General features: G+C 49.6%; 1 protein-coding gene across 1 annotated transcript; it reads right to left on the reverse strand.

Annotated features, from left to right (window-relative positions):
* Positions 1-3,460: 3,460 nt before the first annotated feature.
* On the reverse strand, positions 3,461-13,420 carry CIMIP1 (ciliary microtubule inner protein 1). The gene is made up of 4 exons (XM_060124968.1): positions 13,314-13,420; positions 11,265-11,346; positions 9,540-9,641; positions 3,461-3,622 (listed from the first exon to the last, which is right to left on the reverse strand). Exons 1-4 carry the CDS (start codon positions 13,418-13,420, stop codon positions 3,461-3,463), a joined length of 453 nt encoding a protein of 150 aa, XP_059980951.1.
* Between the last annotated feature and the right edge of the window lie 2,613 nt (positions 13,421-16,033).

Here is a 16,033-nt window from a genome sequence, read left to right on the forward strand (position 1 = left end):
TAGGTTGTTTCCATCTCTTGGATACTGTACGAAATGCTACAATGAACATGGGGGTGCAGATATCTCTTCGAGACAGAGATTTCATTTCCTTCAGATAAATACCCAGACGTGGAACTGCTGGATCCTATGATAGTTCTATTTCAAACTTTTGGAGGAACCTCCATTACTGTTTTCTATACAGGTTGCATCAACTTACATTCCCACCAACAGTGCACAGGGTTGATCTGGGTCTCTTGAATTTGTATGCTCCCAAGGACCTGAAGTGAAGTGGATCTAAGTACGGATGTACCCATTTCCTCCACTGGTCTGCGGTGGGTACCAGGGCCGGGACAGCCCTGAACACCTTTACAACCCGGACTTCTAGCCTTTCTGAAGTTTCAGCTGTTGGTACTGCAGTGTGGCCTGCTCTGCTGCTCTGGGTCATTTCCCGGGACAGCACTGACCTACATCCAGGCTGCCGATCAACACAGACCAGCCAGTTAAAATCAGAATTAAAGTCAACCCACCAGCAAGTTTCAGGAGAGTCAAACTGGGCGTGCTGAATTCCTGTCCAGGCTTGGGGTCCAGACCGTCAAGGGAGCCCATCTTTTTTGCTGGACTTTTGTGTTGCCACACTGTTGTGGAAGATGATTCACAGATTCATTTTATGATCAGGAATTAGAACAAAAATCAGCACCTGACGTTGGAATTGTGTCCCAGGCCAACGTGTGTGCTGCCTCATGCCTAGCAGACAGAAATTCAACCCTGGCGGGGTCGAGGCAAAGCTTGAAGACAGAAGATTCTGGCTGCTCTGCTCCACCACAGGGGCGGCATCTGATCCCAACAAGGGACGTGGGTTTCTTCAAGGGTAGATGCCTCGCCTGCAGCGATGACCGAGATGCCAGAACGTTAGGATTTAAGCGGGACGAGTCTGGCCAGCATCCTGTTGTTTAGTCTATATCAGGCTAAACATCTGGGCGATTGGAAACATCTTTGGAGTTTTGAAGCCACGTGAGCTTGTCTCATGCAGGCACAGCCTGAGTCAAGACCGAAGAAGGACACGTGCTCAGAGGAGGGTATTTTCTGAGCGGGGGGAGAGGGAGGCAGCAGAATGTACTCAATCCTCTGCTCTTCTCCTGCGGCGCCATAACCGAGGACCACAGACCGGGCAGCTTAAGTAACAGAAGCTGGTTCTCTCACAGTTCTGGGGGCTGGCAGTCTGAGATCGAGGTGTCGGCAGGGCCGTGCTCCCTCTGCAACCTGTAGGGTAGAATCCTTCCTTGCCTCTTCCTGGCTCCTGGTGGTTTTCCGGCAGTTCTTGGCATCCCTTGGCTTGTAGATACATCACTCCAATTTCTGCCTCTGTGGTCACGTGGCTCCTCCCCTGTGTCTTCACGTGGCCGTCTCCTCCCCGCGTCTCTCCTCTTCTTGCAAGGACACCAGTCACATCGGATTAACCCCACACCCCCACTCCAGTATGAGCTCATCTTAACTCATTCCCTCTGCAATCACCCTATTTGTAAATCAGACCACATTCACAGGTGCTGGACGTTAGGACTTTGACAGATCTTTTTAGGGGGGGACACAGTTTAGCCCATGATACTTTGTCCTATTTTTTCTCAGGACCTAAAGAGCTACGACATTTCTCCTTTAAATGTGTGGTCTGTGGGTGGCAGGTGGGGTGTGAGCATGATGACCGTGGGATTTCCTGGTGGCCGTGGCCCACGTGACCCACGTGGCAGGCGATGCGTGTGGGCACCGCACTCAGAGGGAATGACGAGGCTTCTTGAAGGGCTGTTTCTCTCATGTTCTTGCTCTTCCAGGCTGGGCGCCCGTGAGAACCTGAGTTTCCAGCTCTGGGCTGGAGGAGGGCCGTGTGGGGCAGAGAACCAACGAGGTATCTGGGAGGAGGCTTTGCCCTGTGGCTGTGTTCTCAGTGCCCGACCGGCTCGCTCTGGAGCTGTCGGCAGTCAGCAGCCACCCCCCCCCCCCCCCCCCCCCCCGTGAGAAGCCCAGTCACTCAAAGCACAGCCTGCAGGCTTTGTAGAGAACCACATCCCTGAACAAGAGGAGCTCTTCAGCCAGGGGCCTCCGGCATTTGGACACTGAGCCCAGACCTTGCAGGGGATGGCCGAGACTCAGTAGGAATTCTGTCCCCCAGCATTTGGTGCCCCCAAAGTCATGGAGCCCCTGTAGAAGTGTGCTAGAGGAGGCCAGTGTCCAGGGTCGGGGAAAGGGTCTAGATGAGGGGTTCTTGCATTGGTAAAGCACTCCCACCCACACCTGGACAGGAAGGTGAGCAGGAAAGGTGTGGATGGGTGGGGCTTGTAGGTGGATTCCATGAGATACAAGCGCCTCCAGCCCCCTCACTCAAGCAAACCCAGGGAGGAGCCCATCCCGTGAACAGTGACACTGGACCAACCAGAGGGAGGAAGGAACGTGACTCCGCGGACGGCAGGTGACTGACATGGCGGCCGGTGACTGACATGGCGGCCCCCCACCTCTGCCCACCCCAGGTGTGAAGGAAGCACCACCCTCTGCTGCTCAGAAACGAAACACCGACCCGCCTTCACAGGCCACCTACAAACTCTCTGCTTGCCTACTCCCTGGGGTCCGGTGGGCGGGGCCTCAGGACCTGCTGGCTCCTCCTTGCTGCCCTCTTTCACCAACTGGACAGCGCACTCTCCACCCCCAGCCCCATCTGTAGGAGGTGAAGCAAAGCCTCAGGGACAGGCAGGGACCGGAAATCAAATGTTGACCAAGGGGTTAATGTCAAACGTCCCCGGGGGAACGGACGATGGCCTCGTTGCCCAGCTCGGCTGCTGTCTGCGTGGTGATAGGGGTCGGGGGGTGAGGGGGTGGGGGGGGTGGACCAGGTAATCGGAGAAGGTTTTCTACGGAGCGCTTGGGAAACCCGTCCTCTCCAGGAAATCCGCACTCAATGGCGCATCTTGTGCCCGTCTTTGCTTTAAAGCTGTTGACGTATTGCAGATATCCTGGGGAAGGAGTGTCGAGGGACGCTCAAAGCGCTTTATTCCTCCTGAAAAGCAGGCCCAGGGGGATTTGGGTACAGAAACACCTGGCCAACAACCTCATTACAACAAGGATGCTGAGAAGGGGGATTGAAGGTGACATTAAAGCGTTTAGACAAATATTTAAAAATGGAATCACATCGTGTTTTTAAAAGCTATACCTAGAAATTCCCATGGTATTAAAAAAAATCAGAGGGTCTAGTTTGCTTTATTCATTGCATTAGCCAAGAATGAATATGTTACAAGAATGTTCCGGAAGGGAGGCATTGATGAATTGAAAACGTCTAAGGGCTGTTTTGTGTTCTTTGCAACAATATCCTATGAGCAGATGTGGAGGGGAACCCTGTCCTTGGTGGGGAGGCCGGGGAACTCTTCCTTTCCTGGGCATGGGCACCGGCATCTGGCGGTCCACCCTTCCTTGCCCCAGGGGCCGGGGTCTCTGTCTGGACTCAGTGGACACCTTGCTTCGGCCAGTTTAGCTCCTTGGCATACGCCCCTTTGCAGCTTCTGATCTCATGATCGTGCTCCAGACACTTGTTCAGGCCCGGCACCCCAGATCTCCAGCCGATGAAGCCCTGGGTCGTCTTTGGGACTGGGGGGGATGGGAGCACCTGGAATAGAAAGGCAGGGGGTTGAGTCACCTTGGGCCACAGCAACACGAGGCGTGTCCACGGAGGCATCAGGATCGGTATGCCTGGTGTGGAAAAGACAGAAAGAACCACGGTACTGGCCCCCAAATAGACACATGGGTCAATGGAACAGAACGGAGAGCCCAGAAATGGACCCGCACTTCTATGGGTACTTAATCCATGGCAAAGGAGGCAGAATATACAGTGGGGAAAAGGCAGCCTCCTTGATAAATGGTGCTGGGAAAACGGGACAGCAACGTGCAAAAGAAGCGAACTGGTCTACTTCTCACACCATGCACAAAACTAAACTCAAATGGATTAAAGACTTAAAGGTAAGACCTGAAACCATAAAACTTCTAGAAGAAAACATAGGCAGCACACTCTTTGACATTGGTCTTAGCAATATTTGTTTGGATATGTCTCCTCAGGCAAGGGAAAAATAAACAAATGGGACTACCTCAAACTCAAAGGCACCTTCTGCACAGAGAAGGAAAGTACCAACAGAACAAAAAGGCCGCCTACCGAATGGGGGAAGATATTTGCAAACGTATGTGATAAAGGGTTAATATCCAAGATATGCAAAGAACTCATACAACCCGGCATCAAAAAAACAAACAACCTGATTAAAAAATGGGCAGAGGACCTGAATAGACATTTTTCCAAAGAAGATATACAGGTAGTTAACAGTCACATTAAAAGATGCTCACTGTCACTAATCATCACACCTGTCAGAGTCACCATCATCAAAAAGACAACAAATGACAAGTGCTGGCAAGGATGTGGAGACAAGGGAACCCTCCTGCGCTGTTGGTGGGAATGGAAATTGGTGCAGCCACTGTGGAGAACAGTATGGAAGTTTGTCAAAAAATTAAAAATAGAACTATCATACTATCCAGCAATTCCACCCCTGGGTACTTACCTAAAGTAAATGAAAACACTAATTTGAAAAGATACATGCAGCTCTATGTTCATTGAACCATTATTTACAATAGCCAAGATAAGGAAGCAACTGAAGTGCCCATCAACAGATGACTGGATAAAGATGTGGTCTATATACACAATGGAATATTATTCAGCCATAAAAATTAATGAAATCTTCCCATTTGTGACAACATAGATGGGCACTTAAAAGTGAAATAAGTCAGACAGAGAAAGACAAATACTGCATGATTTTACTTACATGTGGAGTCTAAAAAAACAAAACAAATGGACAAAAATAAACAGAAACAGAGTCATAGAAACAGAGAACAAACAGATGGTTGCCAAAGGGGTGGTGGAGGAGGAGAGGAATGGGTGAGGGAGAGTAAAAGGGACAAACTTGCAGATGCAAAATAAATGAGTCACAGGGATGAAATGTACAGTGTGGGGAACATAGTCAGTAATTATGCAATATCTTTGTATGGTGACAGATCGTAACGAGACTTACGGTGATCATTTTGAAATGTTTAGAAATATTGAATCACTGTGTTGTATAATAAGGACGAACATAGTGTTGTGGGTCAATTGGACTTCAAAAACAAAGAAACTCGTAGAAAAAGAGGTCAGATTTGCGGTTACCAGAGGTGGGGGTGGGGGAGGGGGAATTGGATGAAGGTGGTCAAAAGGTACAGACTTCCAGTTATAAGACAAACAAGTGCTAGGGATGTAACGTACAACAGGATAAATATTATGAGCACTGCTCTACGTTATATATGGAAGCTGTTAAGAGAGTGAATGCTAAGAATTCTCATCACAAGGAGAAAATAATTTTGTTTCTATTTCTTAAATTTGGTATCTATATGAGAAGATGGACATTCGCTAAACTTATTGCGATAATCGTTTCATGGTGTATGTAAGTCAACTTATGATGCTGCACAACTTATGCTTACTTAGTACTGTATGTCAATTATAGCTTAATAAAACTGGAAGAAAAAATTAGAAAGAAAAGACAGAAAGAAGAGCCAGGGTCCCTAAGTAAGGTGCGCTGAACGTAAGCACGCTCCAATCAGCTGGCCTCGGAGATCACATTTTCCCTGAAAGTAACGATCACCAAACATGTCTCTTTATCTCGTAATGCTTAACACATTTAATTCACGACCCAATGAAATAATTTTTATTTGGTAGAAGAGCGAAAAAGAGAAAAAAGTAAGGTGCAGAAATATCAAATACTACAGTTCACAGTGCCCTTTATAAAATACGTGGCAACATTGTCAGATGGTATCCTGGCGGTTATAGGTTTGAGTAGAAGGTTTTACGATACGTGTGTGTACACGCACACACACACCCAAACCATAGATGCCACAGGAATGAAAAACAATTGAATTTAATTAAAAACCAGAAGGGAAATGGGATTCTATCTGAAATGAAAAAAACCCCACAATTTTGTTTGTCAATTCCTTGAAATTTGGAAAATTTTTGGAAAATGAGGCTAAATGTTTATGCAGGTTTCTCCCTTACATTTGGAATAATCTTCTGTTCTGCTCTTACGGGGGGATTTGAACCAAGCCAGCAGTGAGGAATATTTGTTCCAGCAGAAGAACCGAGAGGAAGAGGTTTAGTATGCTTGGGGCTACGAGTTCACGCTTGGCTCAGAGGATCTTTGAGTGAGGCGGTGGCCGGAGGGGACGGTCCTGGTGGATGAAGCCCCTTAACATATATTCTTGCTGAGGTATTAAAATGAATCTCTTGAGAGCCCCCATGCAGGGAGGGCCATGAACATACGCCAACGAGGCCAGAATTTCCTCCAGCGAGCCAGTTCTCCACAATGCTGGGACCTCGGGAACACACGGGACCAGCCTTCAAGTCTATCTCCAACTGGTAAGAGAAATGCAGTCAGAACCCACCCTGGGATGCCACACTTCACCCACCAGATGAAGAGATGAAAACACCACCGTGAACGAGCTTATGGGAGAATCTGTTGTTAATTCTCTGTGAAGGGCAATCTTACCGTCATCTACGAAAAATGAAAATGCAAACGCTCTTTGACCTGACAGTCCATCCCTAGGCATTTATCCTAAGACATCCTAATACCTGCACACGCACATACCAAGGCCCTGTTTGTCATAGCCAATGCCTGGACACAGCCTACGTGTCCATCCACGGGGACCCGTTCAGCCACAGCCCCTCCGCACCGCGGAAAACTACGCAGCAGTTTAAAAGAATGAGGTCACTCTCTATATCCTCAGATGGAACGACTTTGAAGACAAACTGCTAAGAGGAAAAAAGATGCATAAAAGATGTAAAATATGGTATAATTTGTGTACAAAGGAAAAAGGGCTAGAGCCCTCCACATCCACTTGGATAGGCATATTGCATCAGGGGAAGGGTGCAGAGACGGGGGGCAACAGCTCTCAGGACTCGGGGGACGGAAGGAGGCTTTTCACGGCATTGCCCTTTGGGGTGTAGGATGCCTGTTAAACCATAAATGTATTTTTTTTTTTTTTTTTTTTTTTGCGGTACGCGGGCCTCTCACTGCTGTGGCCTCTCCCGTCGCGGAGCACAGGCTCCGGACGCGCAGGCTCAGCGGCCATGGCTCACGGGCCCAGCCGCTCCGCGGCATGTGGAATCTTCCCGGACCGGGGCACGAACCCGTGTCCCCTGCATCGGCAGGCGGACCCCCAACCACCGCGCCACCAGGGAGGCCCCATAAATGTATTTTTAAGGGGTCTATCCACCTGAAGAGGGGATGGGAAGGAGGAAGACGGGAACCATTTCTTCGGCAAGGAAGGAAGCTCAGAGGGAAACAAGCAAAGTACCTTTCTCTGCTGGATCGTGAGACTGACCCTCCACTCCTTCCCCCGTCCACCCCCCAGGCTCTGACAGGGGTGTGGCTTCCACACCTGGCCTTCTCCTAAGCAGAGGCTCACACAGGGAGAAATCATGTTCCGTTTTGTTCTGGTCCCAGGACAGTTCCTCTCTTCTCCCCCGCAGAAGGGGATGCTGTTCTGCTCTCTAGGTGGGAGCGCCTCCTTTGAAAAGATGATGATTCTGGTGGCAGCTGCCATGCCGCCTGAGCAGGCATGGGGGCCATTTGTCAGGATGGCAGAGGGAGGGGCCCAGCTTCCCCAGGAGAAAGGCACTTACGGGGACCGCTCGTGGCCAGGAGAGACAGCAGGGTCCCTCGGGGACCTCGGGGTGGAGGCGGGGGTAGGGAGGTGGCAGAATTAAAACCCAGCAGTGGAGAAATAGCAGAGCCTCTACCTGCCCCGCTTGCCCTGTCGCTGGCCAGCCCGAGGGTTCCAGTCGGAGTTGGTGCGGGCAGAGCGGGTTCCCCACGTGTGTGGTTCATTTGAACAACCACTGCATTTCTGGGCACGTCTCCCAATAAACTTACGGACTGGGAGCAAAACACTGTGTCTACAAGGCTGCTCCTTGCAAACTGGGTACAACCTAGACGTCCAGAGATAGGGGAAGGGTATACAAATCATGGTGGACCCGTACAATGGAGAAAAATGCAGTCAGTAACGTAATATGATTTGGAGTGCTGTAATTAACTGCATGGAAAGATATATAGGGCATATTGTTAAGTGAAAAAAGATTACAAAGCAGCCTGTGGAGTTTGATTTTTAAATATATATATATATATATGCATGTGTGTGTATGTGTGTGTGTTTATTGAAGGAGCAGTCAAAAAATAACATTTAAGAGTATGGATCTGGAATCAGACCCACTTGACCTTGGGAAAGTTATTCAGCCTTTGTCAGCTTCAGTTTCCTCATCTACCAAATGGGTTTGATGGCCATTATAGCCACTTTCCAGGGATGTTGTGGACATAACCATGTAAAGCACTCAGTATGGGGAGCTACTAAAGGACAGTAATAAAATAAGAGCTAGGGCTTCCCTGGTGGCGCAGTGGTTGAGAGTCCGCCTGCCGATGCAGGGGACGCGGGTTCGTGCCCTCCGGGAAGATCCCACATGCCTCAGAGCGGCTGGGCCCGTGAGCCATGGCCGCTGAGCCTGCGCGTCCGGAGCCTGTGCTCCGCAACGGGAGAGGCCACGGCAGTGAGAGGCCCACGTACCGCAAAAAAAAAAAAAAAAAAAAAGAGCTAGCATTTATTGGTGGTATATGGAGGCATAGAAAACATCTGGAAGGAACTCCCCAAAATGTTAACCATGGGTCAGGGTACATACAGATGTTTTAATGTATGATTTATATTTTGCTGTATTTCTAGAAAAATCACTGAGCCTCTATTGTTGTATAATCGGGGGGAACCCTCTCAACATCTCAGTGGAATGCATTCATTCATTCATTCATTCATTCGGCTAACAGATCGTACCCACTGAGCACCCACTACGAACGAGCTGGCCACCCCATCAGACCCTGAGGGCGTCAGGAAAAGAAAATGCAGAGCCTAACACCCCCACCCCTGGCCGCCTTCATCCTGAGTTTTCATCCGCTCTCCCCATCAGGACACAGAAATGCCTTCTCCGTAGCTGGGCAGAGAGCAGAACCCAGGATTAAAGTGACAGATGCATGAGAGGAGACCCAGGGACATACAGAGCTCAGCAACTTCTAGAGACATCTACCCTACATCCACAGCTGATGGGTCTCAGGTGGGAACACCATCTAAGTCTTCACCCCTCTGGACAGCCTGGTCCCTCACTCAGCAACAAGAGCAATCTCTTAAAAAGGCAATTCTCAACACGCCGTGGCCCTGCTTCCCACTGCAAATCGGGCTCAAATCCCAACTCCTTCCTCTGGCCTCTGAGGTCCCGCCCGTGTAGGGACCGGTAACCCGCTGTGTCTTGCATGTGTGCGCTTGGAAAGGGCTGGAAACCTGCCTCCCCGCAGGCCGGGCGCCGCTGTGTTCTTACCTGTGCAGGTGGCTGGGCCCACCAGGAGCAACACAGGAGAAACACCGTCTCCGGTGGGGTTGATTTCTTACTTAGGAAAGCAAGTACTTAAAAGGACTTTGCGAACCTTGATGTATTTCTCCACTGGGGTCACTGGCCGGATGCGGAAGCGCTCGGGAAGCTCGATTTTGGGCTTTGGGGTGGCAGGCTCTTCTTCACGCTCGATCAGCTGAAACACAATCCCCAGGGATGGGGCCCTGCAGGCTGAGACCTTGGAAGCTTCCCCTCACTGCCCCCCCAGGACGAGGCACTTTACAGGTTAGGTGGTGCTCATATCACAGTTAGAAAGAGGTGGCGTGGGGACTGGCCAACAGGCCAGCTCAGCCCCAGGCCCTTGCAGACTGCCTGTTTACAGCCCTGCTGAGTGATTTGAGAACACGTCACAGGTTATGGACTTAGACTAAAACATGGCAGCAAGGTTCAGGACCAACCTGTAAACTGTGAGGAGAGCTTCCATCCCCCCTTTTAATTTTTAAAGCAACTTTGAACCCTTCAAAAACCCAATTTAATTACACATAAGGAATATTAATATAAACTCTTTTATGCATATTATATTAATAAGGACTCAGGCATAAAATTTCAAATTGTGTAACTCTCTAAGTATTAAAAAAACTCATTAAGAATGGCATAATTTCAGCGCTAGTGGGACGGGGTGAATTACAAAGGGGCTTTACGCTGCCTAGAATCATGGACATTTTGAATTATGCGGCCTTTGTGCGATTCTGCCTCCCCAGAGAAATGTGGTTTCCTCATGTTGTGTCCTGGAGGTCACGTGGAAGGTTGCAAACCACTGGCCGCCATCCCAGTGAAGCTCACACAAGCATTCTGCGAGCCTGTTGGCGTCTTATAAATCCAAGCCACTATTCTAGACTCAGAGATTTCATTAAAGCGTCTGGATTTCTGGACTCTTATTTTATTTTATTTTTTTGTGCGGTACGCGGGCCTCTCATTGTTGTGGCCTCTCCCGTTGCGGAGCACAGGCTCCGGACGCGCAGGCTCAGTGGCCATGGCTCACGGGCCCAGCCACTCCGCGGCATGTGGGATCCTCCCGGACCGGGGCACGAACCCGTGTCCCCTGCATCGGCAGGCGGACTCTCAACCACTGCGCCACCGGGGAAGCCCTGGACTCTCTCGAACAGTCAGAAAATACAGCCAGTCTGCTTGCCTGGTAGCCCTCAGCTGGGCTGATGGTGGCTGCCTCTGGATGGGGTCAGTGGTCTCTTTGCTGGTGTCCCCATCACTCCCTATTAATTATGCCTGGTCCTTTTCCTTGTTTCTGTTTCCTATCTGGTGTAGGAAATACCAAGAGTATTTTCCTAATAATCGTGCCGATATTCACTTGGCCTCTCCTCTCTTTCCATCTGAACGTCACAGTCACTCAGTGAGGCAGTGAGGACTGTCACCCATTTTACAGATGGGAATTCCAAGGCCGAGTGGCCCTGGAATCAGCCAGACCAGCATCTCCCCTTGGCGCCTCTCTTTCTGAGCTGTGTGACTTTGCACTTCTTTGAGCTCAAATTCCTCATTTGGAAAATGGACATCAAAGAGCACGCCCCTCCGCACAGGGGTTGTCGTGTGGGTTCAATGAGCTGGTTCGGATGAAGCACGTAGAACGTGCCTGGCACATAGTAAGTACTCAATAAATTTGTGAATGGGAGGAAACTTCAGGTGTCAGCCGTCTTCGCCTACAACATGCTCTTTAATTTATTCTTGCAAATTATACACTTCATAACCATTTATTCTTGGAAATGATTGATTCTATAACCTCCGAGCTCATCAAATTTACATTTACCTCCTCGAGGGGGGTCGTTAAAAATCCCCAGTTCGTTGCCCAGTTTTGCCGTGCCTCGTTTTCAGCCTTCAGGCGGTACGTCCTGAAAAAGAAGGCTCTTAAATGCCAGACATTTGAAAAGGGTTAAAGTAGCAAACCCTAAGGTGCAATGGGGAGAATTTTACATTCTTCAATGCATCTGGACTGAAGGATGATTCCGTGTCAGGGAGGAAGCAGGAGTCCCTGTCGCTGGGGACTTCCCACTAATGTAAGGAAGACACATGTCTAAGAACCAGAGATGCTGGTTGGGTGGTACATTGGGGAGCAGACAGAACTGGGGCTGACTCTGCCCGAGGGGTCATCTAGGAATGGAATCCTTGTTTTGGGGGCCCCTGGACCTATAGTAATGGGGGAGTCTTAAATCATTATGGAGGTACATATAAGGTTCCTTTGTTTTCAGAGCAAGGACCAGGCCAGAGTGAGTGAGTCCCTGGGATGCAAAATTTAAGGAGGTGCCCACTCTCAGGTTCCTGCAAGCACAGAGCCAGCACCTGCATGATCTTGAGATGGAGTCCCCCCCTTAACTATTGCACTCCAGATGCCTCACTCATCCCACCCTAATCCTGGCCCTGCTTTTGCTCCACATTGAATATAATTTATACATAACTACCTAGGAGCTGAACTGAATTGCAATTGAAGAGCGGGTGTGTTGCATTTTGCAAAAATCTGATTAAACATTTATTCATTTTGATTTTCAAGTTTCTTTTCCTATTTTGGAATCAATATCTGCACCCCAAGCCCCCTCTGATGTCTCAACAGTTTCAGAGGCCCTGGCCAAACTCTTTCCCTGGACACTGAGCATCTAAAGCAGAGTCTATTTCCAAGGGAGCTGTAACATGAGACAAAAATATGAGCCATATATGTAATTTAAAATTTTCTAGAGCCACATTTTAAAAAAAGTAAAAATAAACAGGTAAACTTAATTTTGGTATCACTTTTTAGGGGCATGAAGTTTTCGAAATCTAGTATTTTACATTTACAGCTCATCCCAATTTGGAATAACCACGTTTCAAGTGTTCAAGTTTGGACATGGGACAGAACAGTCTAAGGGCTTAATTGGCTCTGTTCACACAGGAGGGGCCATCTGATTTGGGTCTTGAAGGATGAGTAGGAGTTTGTTTGGTGGGGGAAGAGAGAAAAGGGCATTCTAGGCAGAGCAAACAGACCCTGCTAATACCCTGCTAGGTAGTATTTCCTATAGTGGGTACTTGGATAAAAATAAAGATTTAAAAAATAATAATAGCATGTATTTATTGCAAATAATACTGGCTTTCCATTTTCAAGAGTGATATAAAGTTTCCTATAAAAATAAGTTCACTAAGTGAAACAAAGCTAATTTAAAGAAAAATATGAAGTGACTATTACAGGGTTTTCAAGGAAATGGTAAAAGTCATAGAGATGACAATAGGATAACTGAAGTTTAAGAGGTGAGCCATGATGGTTTGTTGTTGCTAATATTTACTTACTTGCATCTAAATTAGTAACTTCCCATACCCGTTAAAACTTCAAAGAGATGGGATACTATTTAGCAATGGGATAGAATGCCAAATAAAAACATCCATTACAGATGTCTGCTGAACATAAATCTTTGAGAAAACGGATCTATTCTTTAAATTAAAGCTTCTTGTTCAAAAACCAGGACAAGCAAGCGAGAATGTGACGTGCTCTCATTCGAACTGAACAAACATTAAGATGTTTTAAGCATTTGGTAAATATTAAAAATAAGCACACATCAGTCGTATCTCAACAAGCAAAGCTTTGCAGCGGGTTGTAAAGGCAGATGCAAACTCTTTCACGCCTTTGTGGTGTGCCTAAGACAAGAAAAAGAAAGGCTCTTTCGTCCCTAACACTGCCCCCTTTCCGCAAGGCCCCCCGACCCCCTCCAGGGCACGCTCTTCGCGCCCAGAGGTCGATCACCTCCAGGACTTGGTGGGGAAACTGAGGCGGCCAGGTTGAACACTTCAGGTGGGAACGGCCCAGCCCACTGGGTTCCCGGTTCCCGGGCGTTACCAGATCTCGTCCTGGGCCACGAGGTTCATGCGCTCGGCCTCGGCCCTGCTCATGGGCTTCTGCGCCATGGGGCCTGGGGTCTTGGAGCGCCCGGCACCCTCGGCCATTGGGTTCAGCGTCTCACGTCGCCTAGGAGACGGGTTGCCAAGCAACGCAGGACGCGCAGGCGGAGGCGGCGCAGCACCTGGCGAGGTTGTGGCCGCCTGGCTCCGCGGCTTCCGCGCGCCCACTGCCAATCTCAGTCCGCAGCTGCGCTCTTCGCCCGCCTCCCTGCCCACCTGCCGGCTCGCGGGCGCAGCAGCCCTTCTCTGCGGAAAACCTTGGGGAAACCTCAAGACCTTACATTCCCTCCTCCCTTTAAAATTGAGACCTGCAAGTATACAGGCCAAGTGGACCAACCCTAAGCGTACCGAGCTTAATGGATTCCGTCATAGAGACCCCTGTAGCCACCGCCTGGGTTACGAAATAGGTCACTCGACGCCCCGCCCCGCAGCGCCCGTCGACTTTTCTCGGCAGAGATTTGTTTCATCACAATTTGAACTTTGTGTAAGCGGAATCATCCTGGTGTCGTTTTTGCCTGGCTTCCTTGGTCCAGTGTTACGTTTGAGTGGTTCATCCACGTCGCTGCGAGTAGCCGGGGTGTGTTCACTTCGATGTGGGCGTCACTGGGGCTGAGTTTTGGGGCCTCCATGAAAGTGCTGCTGTGAGTTTCAGCGCACATGGCTTTTGGAGAACATATGCATGCATTTCTTTGGCATGCACTCTTTATAACCATCTCCAAATGCAATTCAAAGATAATATTGCCTCCAGACCCTACACCCCACACTCTGTCTTTCACGCCCATCAACACCAATCCCCCATCATTGGGATGCTCAATTGGTATTTGTTGACTGACTCAGCGACGACCCACCCCCCCCCCCCCGACTTCCATCACACCACATTGTCATAGGCCGGGGCTGGAAAATGTGTCTAAAAAACAGAATGTGCATCCTCTGCGTAGGGCAGGGGAATGTTCCTCTGCCTGAGAGCCACGAGATGCACAGGCGTCCAGAGCCTCATGGCACCGAGAGAAGGAGGCAGCAAGCTTCCGCTGACCTACAGGTCATCTCTGGACGATTAGCAAGAGCCTCGGAGAGGACGTGGGTGCTTTCATCTCCTCACTGGGTATCGGCTATCCTCCCTGGCGGGCCTCCCTGACTCTCTATTCCTGACCTCCTCCTTATCCACAGATTTGTGCTTTTATGGGGATGTTTTGAGGATGTGTTTTCCCCTCTTGATGACGTTCCCCACACCCTAGGTGTGTGATGCTCTTCTTGGCTGCTGGAAATGCTGGGTGGAGGCCCAGGATTGGGGTGGTCCCTACTGCTGCCGCAGCTGAAATAGTGAGGGGGCAGGCAGGGGCTGGAATCAGAGCTGCAGGGATTCATCAGGGCGATGTGTAGCACGCTGTGGCCATGGCTGAGCAAGCCAGCCCACCAGGCTGGGTCTCCAGCTGGGCCCGGGATTTTCTTCCTGGCCCTTTCTCTGAGGTTGCCATTCCTACAACGGGAGGGAAGGTATCCTGGGAAGAACTGTGAACAGTAGATGGCTAGGAAGAGAAGAGGACCCATCGTGTAGCGGGGCAAAGTCTGCTTCTCTCTTGGGAAGCTTCTAAGATGATTCTGTTAAAATGATTAACTAAGAATGAATTCGTTTACTGAAAGTCTGTATGCCAGACACCAAGGGTTCATTCATTCTACAAATGTTTGCTGAGCACCTCCTGTGTGCCTGGGGATCCAGGAGGGAACACGACCGGCAAAGTCATTGCCCTCCTGGGGCTGACTTGTCTGGAGGGAAGACACAGAATGAAGCAAGTGAAGACAGATAAACAAACGCACCATAACCCCAGGGAGAGATGCATGCTGTCAAGGAAGTTACATCAGGGAAGCAGGCTGGAGGTGACAGAGTCAAGTGAAGGGGTACGGAAGGGACGATCCTAAGTGGGGGGCCAGGAAAGGCCTCTCTGAGGAGGGGATGCCTGAGCACAGAGCTGGAGAGGGAGGGACCCATGCAAAGGGGTCAGAAGAGTTTTCCATGGAGGAGGGAAGTGCAGGGCAAAGGTCCTGAGGTAGAACAAGCCCGGGCTGTTTGAAGACCAATAAGGAGACCAGTATAGCTGGAGAGCTCCCTGCAAAGTGTGGCTGGGTGCAGAAATGAGAAAGCAAGCAGAACTTCTCCCAGGAGTTCAGTTAAGCAGGGACACGGATGTGGAGGCAGCTTCATATATGAAATAACAGTAGGATGAGAGCACCCCAGATGAGGCAGAAAAGTGCAGAGGAGGTGATGAGTGAGTGAGGTTTTGAAGGTTGAATAAGAGTTTGCCAGTCTTGCCCATTCTCCTCAGAAATATCTGCACAAGGCACCCTGGGGGATGGGTCCAGGTTGAGAAATGGGTAGAGAATTATGGTTAAGTGCGGAGGCTTTGGGATTGGATGTGGGCTCAAGTTCTGGCTCTGCTGTGTACCATCTCAGTGGCCGTGGGCAAGCTGGTTAACCTCCCTGAGCCCCAGTTTCCTCACCTGTAAAATGAGCTTGTAGGGATCTTAGCAGGCTGTGAGGAGCAAATGTAAAGGGCTCCACACGGTGCCTGGAAGGCTGGCGCTCACCAGTAACAGCGAGTGTTACCCAAGGAATAGCATCTTGGTAGTCTTGGCTTGGGAAGGGTCCTTGGCCCAAGACAC

The sequence above is a fragment of the Lagenorhynchus albirostris genome, chromosome 15, assembly GCF_949774975.1.
Source record: "Lagenorhynchus albirostris chromosome 15, mLagAlb1.1, whole genome shotgun sequence".
Lineage (NCBI taxonomy): Eukaryota > Metazoa > Chordata > Mammalia > Artiodactyla > Delphinidae > Lagenorhynchus > Lagenorhynchus albirostris.

Excerpts from the sequence above, each read along its gene's own strand:
- CIMIP1 (XM_060124968.1), bottom strand. The coding sequence starts at position 13,420 with ATGGCCGAGGGTGCCGGGCGCTCCAAGACCCCAGGCCCCATGGCGCAG. Across the intron at positions 11,347-13,313 it reads GTGGCCCAGGACGAGATCTG|GACGTACCGCCTGAAGGCTG; the intron begins GTAACGCCCGGG and ends CTTCTTTTTCAG. Across the intron at positions 9,642-11,264 it reads TAACGACCCCCCTCGAGGAG|CTGATCGAGCGTGAAGAAGA; the intron begins GTAAATGTAAAT and ends ATTGTGTTTCAG.